This window comes from Leptinotarsa decemlineata, unplaced genomic scaffold (assembly GCF_025532065.1).
Source record: "Leptinotarsa decemlineata unplaced genomic scaffold, Ldec_3_MD MMD2_tig00000882_RagTag_RagTag, whole genome shotgun sequence".
Lineage (NCBI taxonomy): Eukaryota > Metazoa > Arthropoda > Insecta > Coleoptera > Chrysomelidae > Leptinotarsa > Leptinotarsa decemlineata.
This window is the reverse complement of record NW_027412556.1, coordinates 8642684-8656871: the sequence shown is the minus strand read 5'-3', so window position 1 is coordinate 8656871 and position 14188 is coordinate 8642684. Positions and strand designations below refer to the sequence as shown.

At 36.5% G+C, this 14188-nt stretch overlaps 1 protein-coding gene across 1 annotated transcript; it reads right to left on the bottom strand.

Annotated features, from left to right (window-relative positions):
- Positions 1-445: 445 nt before the first annotated feature.
- On the bottom strand, positions 446-13138 carry LOC111510534 (uncharacterized). The gene is made up of 5 exons (XM_074174934.1): positions 9727-13138; positions 5498-5777; positions 2741-2803; positions 761-850; positions 446-559 (listed from the first exon to the last, which is right to left on the bottom strand). Exons 1-5 carry the CDS (start codon positions 10089-10091, stop codon positions 503-505), a joined length of 855 nt encoding a protein of 284 aa, XP_074031035.1. The 5' UTR covers positions 10092-13138; the 3' UTR covers positions 446-502.
- Between the last annotated feature and the right edge of the window lie 1050 nt (positions 13139-14188).

The window sequence follows — 14188 nt, the reverse complement described above, 5'->3', positions numbered from 1 at the left end:
GCATTCAGATTCACTGGTGGAAATATCCACTGATAACCCGAATCGCATTTATAATTATGATGTATTTCGTTTCTGATTTCATTTGTAATGGACCAGAAAACCTCTGAATTGAATCATGAAAAAATATTCTTCAACTACTGTATCGATGTGATATACTGTTTGGAACCTTTGGTGTAGTAATGAATATTACTGGAGTTTTTTCCCAACACCAAATCGTTATTTTTACACCTCGACAGGTGATTCGATCACCAAGTGATCATCTTCAAGAGGAAGATAAAACACGTGTCGAGGTGTAAAAATAACGATTTGGTGTTGGGAAAAAGCTGCAGTAATATTCATACTGTATCGATGATATAATTCTTTACTCGAATGAAATTGTTGGAATTAGGGAACAACAGTTGAAAACATTTTGTGCAATAGTGTTTTGAAATGATACCACATTATTTGAAGGTAACATTTATTTTCTTTGTGATCTTTATGATCTATATCTGACATATTTCCCTTATGATTCTCCTGTCTGAATGAAGAGAATGACAAATGATATCAGTTCACTCATCACCTAAAAGTGAAAATGAAAAATTAAACATATCTTCTTAATTCAGATGTTAAAACACAAGTTTTAAAAATTGTTTGTCGTAACGAATAAAAAACTAAGTAAAAATTAGACAAAACATATTTTCTGTATCCTATATTCAATATAGATTTTCTCTGAATGCATAGGATATCAATCGAACAAGATAAGTAGTTATAACGAACTCACCCTAAATAATAAAGACTCGTTCAGGGTGAATAAACCAAAAACTGTAATGTTTATTTCCATGAAGAGGACTTGACCGGAAAAATATTTGATCTGAAAAATATTCATCTGAATTACTACCAGATACTGTAGAGCAAAAAGAACATATGTTGTTTATGAGCATTGTCAAAGGACATTGGGACGCGCATGGGGTATTTCACCCCGTGTGGTCACCTGGATCTACATTGCAATAATAAGACCTATGTTAACGTATGGAGCCTTTGCATGGGGCCGTATGTTCTACAAGCAACGGCCATCCAAATATTATATCAAATACAGTCACTGGCTTGTTTAAACATCACAGGAGCCATGAGAACAACACCAACCGCGGCAATGTAATTGATTACGGGTCTGACCCCTCTGGACCTGTACGTTGAGGAGGCAATGGTACGATTGCGCACGACTGGTGTCGGGAAGCGCTTTCTGCGCAACCTATGCTGCAGGCAACCAGTGATGCGATTGTACCCCGGTTTGTGTTTATTAAACCCTACACAATACAAATAAAACAGAATATATATATATATATATATATATATATATATATATATATATATATATATATATATATATATATATATTCGTTCGTTTATTCATTGAATGTTCTTCGTTATTGATATGTATCATTTCCAAAAATATTCTTTTAGTTGTATTGGTTTCTCTATCTAAAATATTTGGATTTTCAAAATTAATTTTATGATCCTCCGAATTAACATGTTCTGTTAATGCACAAGAATTAACATTTCGTCTACAGTCGCTCTTATGGGAAGTGATGCGACTTAGAGGTCTATTGACTGCAACCTCACAAATTAAATCGATTTATAGTTAATCCAGTCACTAATTATTCTGTTATATATATATATATATATATATATATATATATATATATATATATATATATATATATATATATATTGTATATACAGACGGCACAAAAACCAAAAAAGGGTCAGGATGTGGAGTGTACTCCAGATCACTAAGCCTAAGGATTAAGTGACGAATGGGAAAAAATACCAGCGTGGTTCAAAACGAACTGGCTGGTATCTCAATCGCCACAAAAGAAATAACCAGAAAATGAATTTCTGGCAAAAATATAAGAATCTGCACTAACAGCAGACAAGCCCTATTAGCGTTTAACAGGCAACGTATAACCTCAGGGCTAGTACTAGAGTGAAGTGTCACCAAGCTTTAGCCAAAATCTTGGTAGATAATAGCATCATCCTGAGGTGGGTTAAAGGGCACGACAGGTAATTGCATTGCCAAATCTTTAGCCGAAGAAGCGGCTGGACTAAGAATTTTAGGACCCAACGGCACCTACAGCCTGATTACTTCGACAATTGCGAAACTAGCCAAATGTTACACCCATGCTCAATCCCTGAAAAAATGGGATGGAATCAAAGGATGCAATTTTGCCAGGATCACCTTGGGCGACCCTGGGAAGCTGGCGTCAAAGAAATATCTGGCGATGACCAGGAAAAATCCACGCTCAACACTAGTATTTCTGACTGGCCACTGTCAACTAAGGAAACACCTCCATAATATGGGGCTACTGGACACACCTCTATGCAGGATGTGCGAACAGGAAGATGAGATGGCCAGGCAAGTCCTATGCGATTGCCCGGAGTTATCGTCAATAAGAAAGTGTGTGTTCAGCTAGTCATGGCCTACACCTACCAATATAAAGGAGATGTCTCCTAGTGACCTGTCCACCTTCCTGGAAAGGACAGGATGGACGATAACCTAGGAGGACAACTCCTCGGGAGGATGTTCAATGGGCCACATGTGGCCTAAGTGCTGTGGGGTTACACTCACCTCTCCTACTCTACAGATACAGATACTACCATATACTCAATTTTATCAGTGATGTGATTCGCAACCATGAGAGGGCTATATTTGAAGCACGAGTATCTGAAAATGAACTTTCAAAAACATTGTTTCTATACTCACATATTCACTCATTTCCTCTGACGTATGCTCCATGGAATGCAAAATAAATGCTGCCTTTTTAGCCTAAAATGATATGGAATGAGTGACCAAACATAATCGGTAAAAAAACTAGATTTTCAATTATGGAGTGCAACCATTTTAACAGGCTTTTATTAGTTCCCCTTGCATGTTTGTTTGTTTGTAACCGACTTGGACTCGATTTTCACTAATTTCAAACGGGCAGATGTATTTTGAACTCTGTATGTTTATCAAGAATCGGGGACAATACAATCATTTATTAAGTTCATCTAATTATCCTGATCAGGATCGCCAGGATTGAATAATTTCCAGAGACTACCACACTGTTTGCGCATACGTGTATATATTTCATATTGAAACAAATGGACTTGAAATAGCAAGCCAAACTGAAAAGTGGAAAATGAAAAATAGTTTGAAGAAACTTAAAAACATGATTCAATTCAAACACAAACTAAATAATAAAAAATAATTCGAAACTTTTATTTTCTAATATATCAAAGAAGAAGGTACTACAAATCATGCAATAATGAAACATCAAAAGTTAAAAGTTAAAGATCTTGATCATCCGTCCTCTCTTTCATGAAATAAAACAAAGGGTCCGTTTCGTCTTTGATCAATGCGTTATAATGACCAGATTCAACGCCAGAACCACAGTGAACAATAACTGCATGAAGATTATAATAGTGGTCTGCTAGATTGAATTGTTCATCTATTTCGAACCTTCTTAAGAGTTTGGTGCTTCCGTCAGAGGTTCAGTCATGTTTGAAGATCATCAGTGTTATTATTAGATTGACTGGTGCCTCAGCTATACTTGTTAGTTAGTTATTTCGAGGTATGTTTGGCAATACAGTTGATCATCACCCGATGCATACTCTATTTTCAGACGATTTAACAATAAGCTTTGAACGGACTGGTTATCAATCAAGTAGGAAACGCTACTTGAAGTTCTAGAAAATCACATACTTTTTCGCTACCTTTTGAACATTTACTACAAAGTAAACAAGTGAGGATTTTTCCAGCAAAAGATTCACAAACAGAAGACGAGATATACTGTACGAAATCATTCAATCTCAGAGCTGTGAAGTATTGATCCTACTATTTTTTGCTCACGAAGAGTATTCTACAAGATCCCCAAGAATTCGGAGCAGTCCTCTTGTTGTCCTAAAGAAAGTAATTTAAAATTAGTTTATGGCTTGATGTAACTAATGGCTTCCAATAAGTCTGTAATCAGAATAAATTCATCATCGAAAAAATTAATTTTGTTGTAAAAAAGCGTAGGGTGCTAAATATCCATCATTCCAGATGGGGGCCATAATTAAAATATAATTTAAGTATCCCATGACTCTATACGATAAAATTGATTTTTTTGTAAATGGATTCATTTTAATTTTGGACTTATTGAAACTCATCAGCTACATCAAGCCATAAGACTTATTGTCGATGTTGAACACTATCTTAAATTAGTTCAGAATTATTTTTTACTTTTTAGTTTGTGTAGCTATTAAAACTTTTTTTTTAGTTCTTCGAACTATTATTTATCGATATTGATTTGTGTTAACTAGAAGAAACAATAACGTGAAAATCCTACAGTAAATTTATTTATATAATTATTTTTTGAGGTATTGTCCATCTCCTACATTGTCGTTGGTATGCTTCTTTCTCATTTGCTTCATGAGTCCGTTCATATTTCTTACAAATTCAACTATTTTTGATTTTAGCTTATCTGTATTTTTCAATTGTTGGTATTCTATTATTCGTAATTTTCTGAAATGAAACTTTTGTGCATAATCAGTTCGTTAGTCATTAGTCACAAAATATTGAATTGTTGATTATCACATACAGTTTATTCAGTGGATGACCGTTTTTTATTATTTTCTACAATTTGGATATCAAATTCGTTGCTTTTTCAACGATAAAAATAAAACTGAGAATGCTTACTTGTGAGGCAGAAAGGAATGAAACGTTTTAACAATTTTCAGCATTTTCTGCCAAAAAGAATCATTTCAAGTATGAAAAACATAGAAAACGGCTCATAAAAAACGTGATACCTCAAGACATCACAGCTATTTTCAACTCAAATGTTCTTGAAGGAGTAAGTAATGTTATCTTTTCAACAGATTCCGTAATATGAAGTTCGTCATGTGATTGAAAAAAAATGTTACGATTTCTGGATGTGGGAAGAAAACAGCATTTTAGATTTTTCCTGATATCCCCCATCATTATCTCCATCGAAAAGAGCGCAGTTTATTTTATTATCCATGTTCCACTGTAACGGGGAAATGTACAGAATCAATGAAACAAATTATCAAAAAAGTAACTGAGAATTCTGTCAATAAGTTGAAAATAGCTTTGATATATGCATCTCCTTGTGATGCACTGTTTGGAAACTTTGGTGTAGTAATGAATATTACTGGAGTTTTTTCCAACACCAAACCGTTATTTCTTACACCTCCACACGTGTTTTCATCCCAAGTGACCATCTTCAAGAGGATGAAAACTGAGTTTGATTTTCCTTTTCGAGAGGATCAAACTGAGTTTGGTTTTCCTCTTGAAGATGATCACTTGCTGATCGAAACACGGGTCGAGGTACTAAAATAACGGTTTGGTGTTGGGAAAAACTCCAGTAATATTCATAATTATCTCCGACCATGACTCTTTCATATCGATGATCATTCAATAGATAGTTTGCTAATGGTCATCTGTTACCCGAATCATTGAAAATACGAGGATTCAATATACCTCCTTTGAAGTCCAAGTACCAATATAAGCCAGAGTTGAAAGTTGTAAAGTATTGACAAAAGGACCAGCTACGAAAGCGGCTGAAATATCAATTAAACAAGAATCTGCACACCATTCCATATATCTCAAGAAATATCCTAATGGATACATGAAAAGTCTCAGGACAGTTATCAGAAGTGGAAAACCGTATATGGAAATCAGATCTTGTTTAAGTTTCTCCATACGACAGTAACTTAGACGAAGCTTCTCCAAAACACTTATCACAATTCCTTCATTGTACCTAAAAAAATAAAATTTGTTGAAAATACTCATTTCAAGGAAAATTTTAACGCATTTCTTTTCCACAATGGAATTTTCTCACTCAATGTTATAGTCAGTGGTGAAACTGTATCACGTATTTTATTGAAAATGATATATTTGTGATGAATCAGTACGGCTTCCTACCTAATAGATACACCAAATCTGCGATTTATGATTCACTTAACCATATAATTGATCAACTCGATAAGGACAATAGAGTAATTGGCATTTTTTTTGACCTAACGAAAGCTTTTGACCTCATAAATCATGAGCTAATAATGCTAAAACTAGAGCGCTATAGTATGAGAGGAAAAGTCATTGATCTAATAAAATCTCAACTCAGCAACCGAACACAAATAGTCGGTATCTCATTTTAAAAAAAATTCAAATCTTCGGTATTCTACTCCAAAAAAGTAAAAACTGGTATAGGAGTACCTCAGGGCTCCTTACTTAGTCCAATTCGTTTCTTGATATTTATCAACGATATAAGTCCCCAAATAGATATCAGCTCAGTTTTTTTGTTCGCTGACGAGATCTTAGTTGTTGTATCAGAAAGGGATATTCATAATATAAATGGAAGATCTAATGTGACAGTGTCTCGAGTTGATGAGTGGTGTGAAAAGAACTATCTTCTAATCAATAAAAATAAAACCAATTATATATTTTTCAGAAACGGTACAGAAGCATCACTACATATCAATATAGACAATTCCGAAATGAATGAAACATTTTCTTTAAAATTTTTAGGGATCATGATAGATAAAGAATTGCGTTGGACTGATCAGGTGAAAGCAGTAATGGGCATTTTAACGTCAGCTTGTTGTGTCATTAGATACCTCAGGGATCACATAAGTATTAACAATATCAAAATTTTTTATTTCGCTTATGTCCATTCGGTGATTGATTATAGCGTAATATTTTGGTATCAGGCACCAACATCCAAGGATATATTCATCTATCAGAAAAAAATCATGAGAACTATGCTTAATCTGACAAAAATTAAACCTCTTGCAGACAATCATGTTCTTACCTAGGAATTATGACTGCGCATTGTGCCTACATATATAATATTGCAATAATCGCTAAAAAGTACCTGTACGAATTTCCTGCAAATAATGAATGAATTTGCAATATGGTAACAAGATGAAGTAAACATCTACGCATTCCACTACATAGAACAAGTCTATTCGAGAAAAGTCCGTACTATAATTGTATAAAAATTTATGATGCACTGCCTCCACACTTCAAAGAAATCAATACCATGAGAATCTTCAAACGAACTTTGAGAGAATATCTGATTGAAAATCCCTATATTCACTTGACGAATATTACAATATCTTTAAAGTGTAACGTATGAATTATATATGCATACTTTTTTATTTTCTGTAACGGCCACAAATTAAAGTGATGATATATATATTTTTACATTTTATTTGTAATTTTGATGTAATCCCAAGTATTTACTTATATATTTATATGTGTGTTTGTAAATTGTAATTTTGTATTCGACGTTGCTGATGTTTTATAGGAAACCCATGGCAATAAATATATTATTATTATTATTATCGTAGTGCGCGCTGGTCAGGCCCTATCTCCCAAAGTTCCGATATATTCGGGAGGGCACGCCAGCATTATCAACCAACGATCACTCCCCCACACCGTGGGTAAGTGATTATTGAGTCCGAGAATCATGTGCCCTGCGCAAGCGCAGTGAGCCAATAATGACTGCTTTCTGCATCTGTCCGGCTAAGATTTCTGCCTTAGTGACAGAGTGATCTGGATAGTCTGCGGAGTTCGAAGAGAAAATCTCGATGTTTAATCCGTTTTTCCTTATCTTTTCTGACGATATTCGTCTCGCCAGGAGCTGAAAACTCCACGACAAATATCGTTTTGCTCTGGTGGTCGAGAAGGACCACATCAGGCCTATTAGCTTGTATGAGCCCGAGGGTGGGGAACGAATAGTTCCAATAAATTCGGCACTTCTCGTTCCCCACAACGGATTCAATATCCCCCGGAGCGTAGGGCAACACCGGTGTCTCGTCAATACCATAAGAGTGCCGTAGATGGTAATATAGCACTCTTAGGACCGCGTTATGTCGAGGGATATAGGACGACACCGCATACGCTGGACATGCTGATAGCAAATGCATTAGGGTATCGGGCGCCTCGCGGCAGGCCCTGCACCTTGTGTCAGGAACCTCTATACCCATCACGCGACTGCGGTAGACTAAGGTGTTGAAGACAGCATCCTGGCAAGCCATGATGAACCCTTCAGTTTCCGACTTCAGCCCACTCGACCTGAGAAAAGCGAAGGTCAGGCGCTTTGATAATATAAGCGAAGGTCCCCAATGTTATTGAAGAAGACCCCATGCATTGGCTTATCCTTGTGTTTCCGCAGAAGTAAGGTGATCTCGGCGGCTTTTATCTGAGCTTTTTGCTGAACAGGTTCCAACTCGGTGACAGAGTTGTGGTCACCTCGTTCACTGTCGAAAACTATACCGAGTTCACCAGCTGCCCGGTAGCTGCCCAAAAAAGAAATGCTCTAATTCCTGCTCGTTCATGGCCACGGAACATGCAGAGAAGGGGATCCGAACTCCTGACAACTTTACAGGCTGTATCCAGTACCATTTTGTCATGTAGACACTCCAAACTCGAAAGTCCTCGGCCTCCCTGTCGTCGGTGGAAGTACAACCGTGAAACGGACGATTTGGAATGCAAACTCCTATAGAGTTTTCATGTCGAGTTGATACAGCTCCTCCTGAGTCCACTTAACTACTCCAAACGAGTAGAGTATATATTTGTATAAGCATATTGGTTGCATCAACTTTGTTCTTCCCTGACAGTTCCGATGACCAGATCTGTCGAAGTTTGTGCTAATACTTGCCGCGGAGAGAGTTTTTCACTACTGTTACCTCATGTGAGTGGCGTTGTTCCATCCCGAGGCAAGTATACGTCTCTCCGGCATCCAGATGGTGTAGGATGCTTCCATCTACGAGCTGCACATCCTCTCTGTAGATGAACCATTGCACATTTGTCTATCCCGAATTTCATACCGATAGCATGCGTGTACTCTTCCACCACCCTCAAGGACTGATGGAGATCCTTCTCTCCAGAGGCATAAAGTTCAAGATCATCCATATGGAACAGATGGGTGACCTTGTGCCTCCGGTTTTCGGGGGTGCCACAGTTATACCCTCGAGTATTTCTGAGCGCAACGGATAATGGCAATATTGAGATGCAGAATAGAAGGGGACTGAGGGAATCACCCTGAAATACACCCCTTCTGAAAGTGACCAACCCTGTTTGGACTCTTGCTTGACCAGATGTTATGGTGAAGCGAGTTCGCCAAAGTGGTATCAGTTGTTCAATGCATCTCACTATGTTGTCGGGTACCGCAAGGCATCTGAGCAAATGTAAGATAAGCTCAGACGAAATTATATCAAATGCCTTACGGTAATCGATCCAGGCCATAGAGAGGTTACGGTTATATTGTATCGAGTCCTGCGTTACACATCTACCGATGAGCAGGTTCTCTTTACATCCAGCGACTCCTCTCTTCGACCCTCTCTGCTCATATATCCGTTCGAATACTCGGTCAACTGTGGTGAGTATTCGTGTGTATAATTATTATTATTATTATTATTATTATTATTATTATTATTATTATTATTATTATTATTATCATTACTATGAATTGAATTTTATGAAGGAGGAAGATGGTTTTCATGAAATGAAGGGGTTATATTTTTCAGGAGTGATTAATTTTTGGGAAAGAAAGTTTTTGACTTTTGATTTTTCCTCATTGATGACTCCCTCATTCTTTTTTTTTGTATCAAGATGGAGTAGTAGATAGCCAAAAACTTTCTTTCCCAAAAATGGTTTTTATATTTCAAAAATTACCTATCATATTGTGCGAATTCTATACCTACTGGTAATCAAATTGTTTTGGTATACTTCCAATTCCATGTTTTTTCAATTTCGGGTAGTTTATGTGCCAATCCTTCCTCATTCTGAGGAGCTCAGTATTTATCAAAGTGAATCTCTCCTTCACTATCAGTATCTTTGTAGATAATATCAAAACGAATAAATTTGTTGTGATCGCAGGGAGTGAAAATATGAAAATTGCAGATGCGAATGTGAACAGTTCATGATTTTTGTTTTTGAATCGAATAAATCCATGTACTGTTTCGCTGAAAACCAAAAAGATGATCATGATCACAAAGCTGACTGTGGAGTTGAATTGAACTTTTCGGTGGCTCCGTTTGAAACTGAGACAATTCAGTGGAGTCAACATTTCGTTATCAAACTCATTTATATTGTCTATCCATCGAATAATCTACAACAAAAACAAAACATAATAACAATAATATGCCAGAGAATGGTATCATTATTCAAAGGTATCCATATGTTGAAACTGAAAAAATAATTTCGCACGTTTCCGTTTTTTGAGACCACTCAAACATCTAGTGTGAAGGCTTTCCACGTCGAAAGCCTCTACACTAACGTTCCTATTGAAAAAGCACTTCAAATTATACAGAGGAAGCTATTCAAAGATGTCGACCTGGAAAATAGAAGGAACTCACCTATAGACGTAATTATGGAATTACTAAAATGCTTTGTATGGAACTGCTATTTTCAACTGAAGGACGTATTCTTCACGTAAGATGAGGAACTGTCAATGGTATCGCCACTTTCACCACTTATAGCCAACATATATATGGAGTGGCCCGAAAAAGGCTCGAGATTGGTTGGGATACCTTGACGACACCTTCATAATATGGAACCATGGGAATACAGAACTAGACACCTTCCTTAAATACATCGACAGCGTAAAATCTTTCATCTCCTTTACAATGGAGAAGGAAGTCCTCAACGAATTGTCATTCTCAGATGTATTGGTGAAAAGGACCGACACTAAGGTGGAAACATCTGTATACCAAAACCCACTCACACGGGACATTATCTGAATCACGAATCAAACCACCATGAATCTACCAAAAGAGGAATCTTCAAGACTCCAGTAGATTGTGCTTTTGGGCTCTGTAATATGGAAGAAGGTCTCGAGAAGGAACTAAGTATGAAATGGTGATGTTGGAACATATTCTGGCTGGAAGAAAGAAAGATCCTCGCAAGGAAGAGAAGCCGTCAAAACTAGTGATTGCACTTCACGAGAATTGTCAGAAAGGATAGGAAGAATTGAGTCCAACTGCAACATTAGAACCAGCTTCAGATCTGGAAACACCATATGTAGCTGTCTCATGAAACCAGGCCACCAAACGCGGACTGCGATTCCAAGAATTGTATTTACCGGATACCCTGTAAGTGCGGCAAATCCCATATGGGGAAAACTGAGAGGCTGAAACCAGCAAATCAGGAAAAGCAGAGCATGTTTGGATTCATCAACATAACATCGAGTGGTTTCAAGCTGAGATCATCCTTTGGAAGGAGCACTGGCTTAGGAGGAAATTCAAAGTAACTGCATATATGTTGTCCAACAACGCATTCAGTCAAGCTATTGTAGAGATACGCAACATATGGAAACCTATAAACGGTCAACTCCGGTCAACTCCCTTTCGGGGGAATAGTTCAGTTATCACCGGAACACGATTGTGGACACCAAAAATCGAAACGTCGTGAAGTTACTTGGCTTATAATATTCAATATGGAATTACAATGAAATGAAAATCAGGCGAATAATTTATAACTGAAGAATTGAAATTCCATTTCAGAGTTTTTTTGTTGCTTAATATAATTGTTATTTCCAGGTATCCATTTTAGTTTTCAATTTCATTTGTTTTTCATAGATTTCAAATCAGAACTAATGAAATTCACTTTGAAACACCTTGAAACAAATAACCAGTTATTAGATTATCCTGAATTTTCCAGTGAAAAATAAATACCTGCGGAACCACTCAATTGTTATACACATATCTAATTGAAAACTGCCATACTCACCTTACCACAGAAAAGTATTCCATGTAGAAGAATAACTATAGCACTCATACAGATTATTATCACAGTAGCAGTCATCACGATATTTCGCAGGTTGTTTTCCTCAATAACATTCAAATGTAGGTGGTTTTTACAAAAAAATATATAAATGTAGAATACAATCAAAGTTGATGAGAATATTAATCCCATTCTATTTATAGAATATCCCTGTTTGCTTATTTTCATATACCAAAAGGCAAAAACTTTCGAGCAAACGTAAACTGGAAAGAGTGATTGGTAAATATTAGTTGCTTTGAACATGGTGGGAAACCAAATGATTCAAAAATGGAATAGTCAAAATATATAGGGAATACTTTTGAATAAAATTGAAATGTCACTGTCGATGTTTATGACAGTAATTCTATAGCAGAAATTGAATTATCTGTTGAGAAAACAAAACAGAACGAATAATTCATAAGGAAATGTTCCAGTTGAATTTGACAACGGACTTGTATTGATCACAGAGCAGGGACGTTTCAGGTGACTCTGAACAATGTACATAGAAAGACCATAATTCGATGTAGGGGAGATCGGGGTGGGATGAGATAGCTGAGACAAACTGGTTGTACGAAAAAAAGTAAACTCTAAAAAAAAATGATTCCGAACCGGATATAATAATGTCAGGACAGACAATTCAGTTTTCTGCTGCGATGAGTTTGATGAGGGTTGAAATGGATACCAATATGTTTTGGCACAATCATGTAGCTGAAAGCTTGAAACACTGTTTCAAACCAGAAAACTGTACACACATCAGCAACTTTTGATGCTTTATGAAGCTCGGATCAGACCTGCTTTGGAGTACTTTTCTCATGTATGTAGCTCTGCCCCCAAACATACCCTGAAGTTGCAGGATTCCATTCAGAAAAGAACCGTCCGCCTGATTGAAGACGCGAACATCACTTGTTACCTTGATAATCTGGAACATCGAAAAAAGGTTAGAGATGTGTCTCTCTTCTTCAGATACTTTCACGAAAAGTGTTCAAGTGAATTGGCACATTTGATTCCACCAAGAGCGATACATATCAGGAATACGCTACGGATTGTCGCTGCTCAACGCTTTGAGGTTCAACTCAGTACACCTCGAACTTCATTGTTCAAAACTCTTTCATTTGGAGAACGGCGTTTTTCAGACGTGAAGTTATATAATGAATTGCCAGTGCATATTAAGGAACTACCTACCCATAAGTTCAAGACACTAATTCGGAATATTTGATGCCACACTGCTTCTACTCGGCGGGGGAGTATTTGGAGGCCGGTGTAAGTTCATGGGGAACTACATAGTGTCATAGCAAACACATCACTACAACACATGCCATTGGGGGAGCACTCTTTACCCAATTCAATTTTGAATAATTGGAAATAAGGGAATGCAGTGCATTAATGTCCTCCCCCCTTTTATTATTTGAACATGTCAACTCAAAAAATTGAAATTTGGGATAATGAAATGAATGCATGAATATTTTATTTTGAAGTAAAATTGACACATGAAACTTTCAAGATGTCGACTGAGCGCCATCTGGAAAAAAAAATGAATGGAAAGCTCCTGACGAATACTTTTTTTTTATTTAATATTACCGCATCAACTACAAAGGTTATAAGCGCTGTAGTACAATTTGAATCACATTACTATCATATTAGATGTACAATATGTATAGATATCAGATACTTTAGTATCTGTAGTAGTATTTCTAGACCTATTTCTTTTTACCTGCCATATGGCAATTCCAAAATCCCGATAAGGTTTGTTCAGTTATTTTTTGTTTATAAAAACGACAAAAAAACTGTCAGTACCACAATGAACATCATTGTTCAGTTAGAATATTCAGATCATTCGTCATTCAGATCATTCACATATTGATTTCAACTTAAGAGCCACCGATAGACATCTGTTTCAGCCTATTGGGCATCGTCAGTACAGGGCAGGCGGTCCTCGATTGAAGACAAAAAGTGAAAAACCAAGAAAAGTACTTATCAAAAATAACTGCGTAAACGCAAGCGAGACATAAGTAGAACCACCTATTGGTGTGACACCCAAGACAACTGCCTGCCCGGTACTGACGATGCCCAATAGGCTGAAACAGCTGTCTACCGGTGGCTCTCAAGTTGAAATCAATATGTATATATATATATATATATATATATATATATATATATATATATATATATATATAATGAAATACATCCTGTCATCCTGTAATATTGAAACAATATAAATCACCATGATGAACGACATTGAAAAATCATAAAAAAAAGTATTTCACATGATTCAATGTCAAAAACTTGTCATTCTCATGTTGGAGACTTCTTTCAAAATTGAAATTTCCAAAGAAAATATCCTCACAACACGTGTTTCGCTATACAATAGCTTCTTCAGATTTGTTTTCACAATACTTTACTTCT

What these genes read in the sequence shown, in the direction of transcription:
- LOC111510534 (XM_074174934.1), bottom strand. Translation starts at nt 10,091, where the DNA reads ATGTTGACTCCACTGAATTGTCTCAGTTTCAAACGGAGCCACCGAAAA. An exon ending in CCAAAACAATTTGATTACCA is followed by an intron (nt 5,778 to 9,726) that starts GTAGGTATAGAA and finishes TTATTTTTTTAG; the next exon opens with GTACAATGAAGGAATTGTGA. An exon ending in CAGAGGAAATGAGTGAATAT is followed by an intron (nt 851 to 2,740) that starts GTGAGTATAGAA and finishes AATATTTTTCAG; the next exon opens with ATCAAATATTTTTCCGGTCA.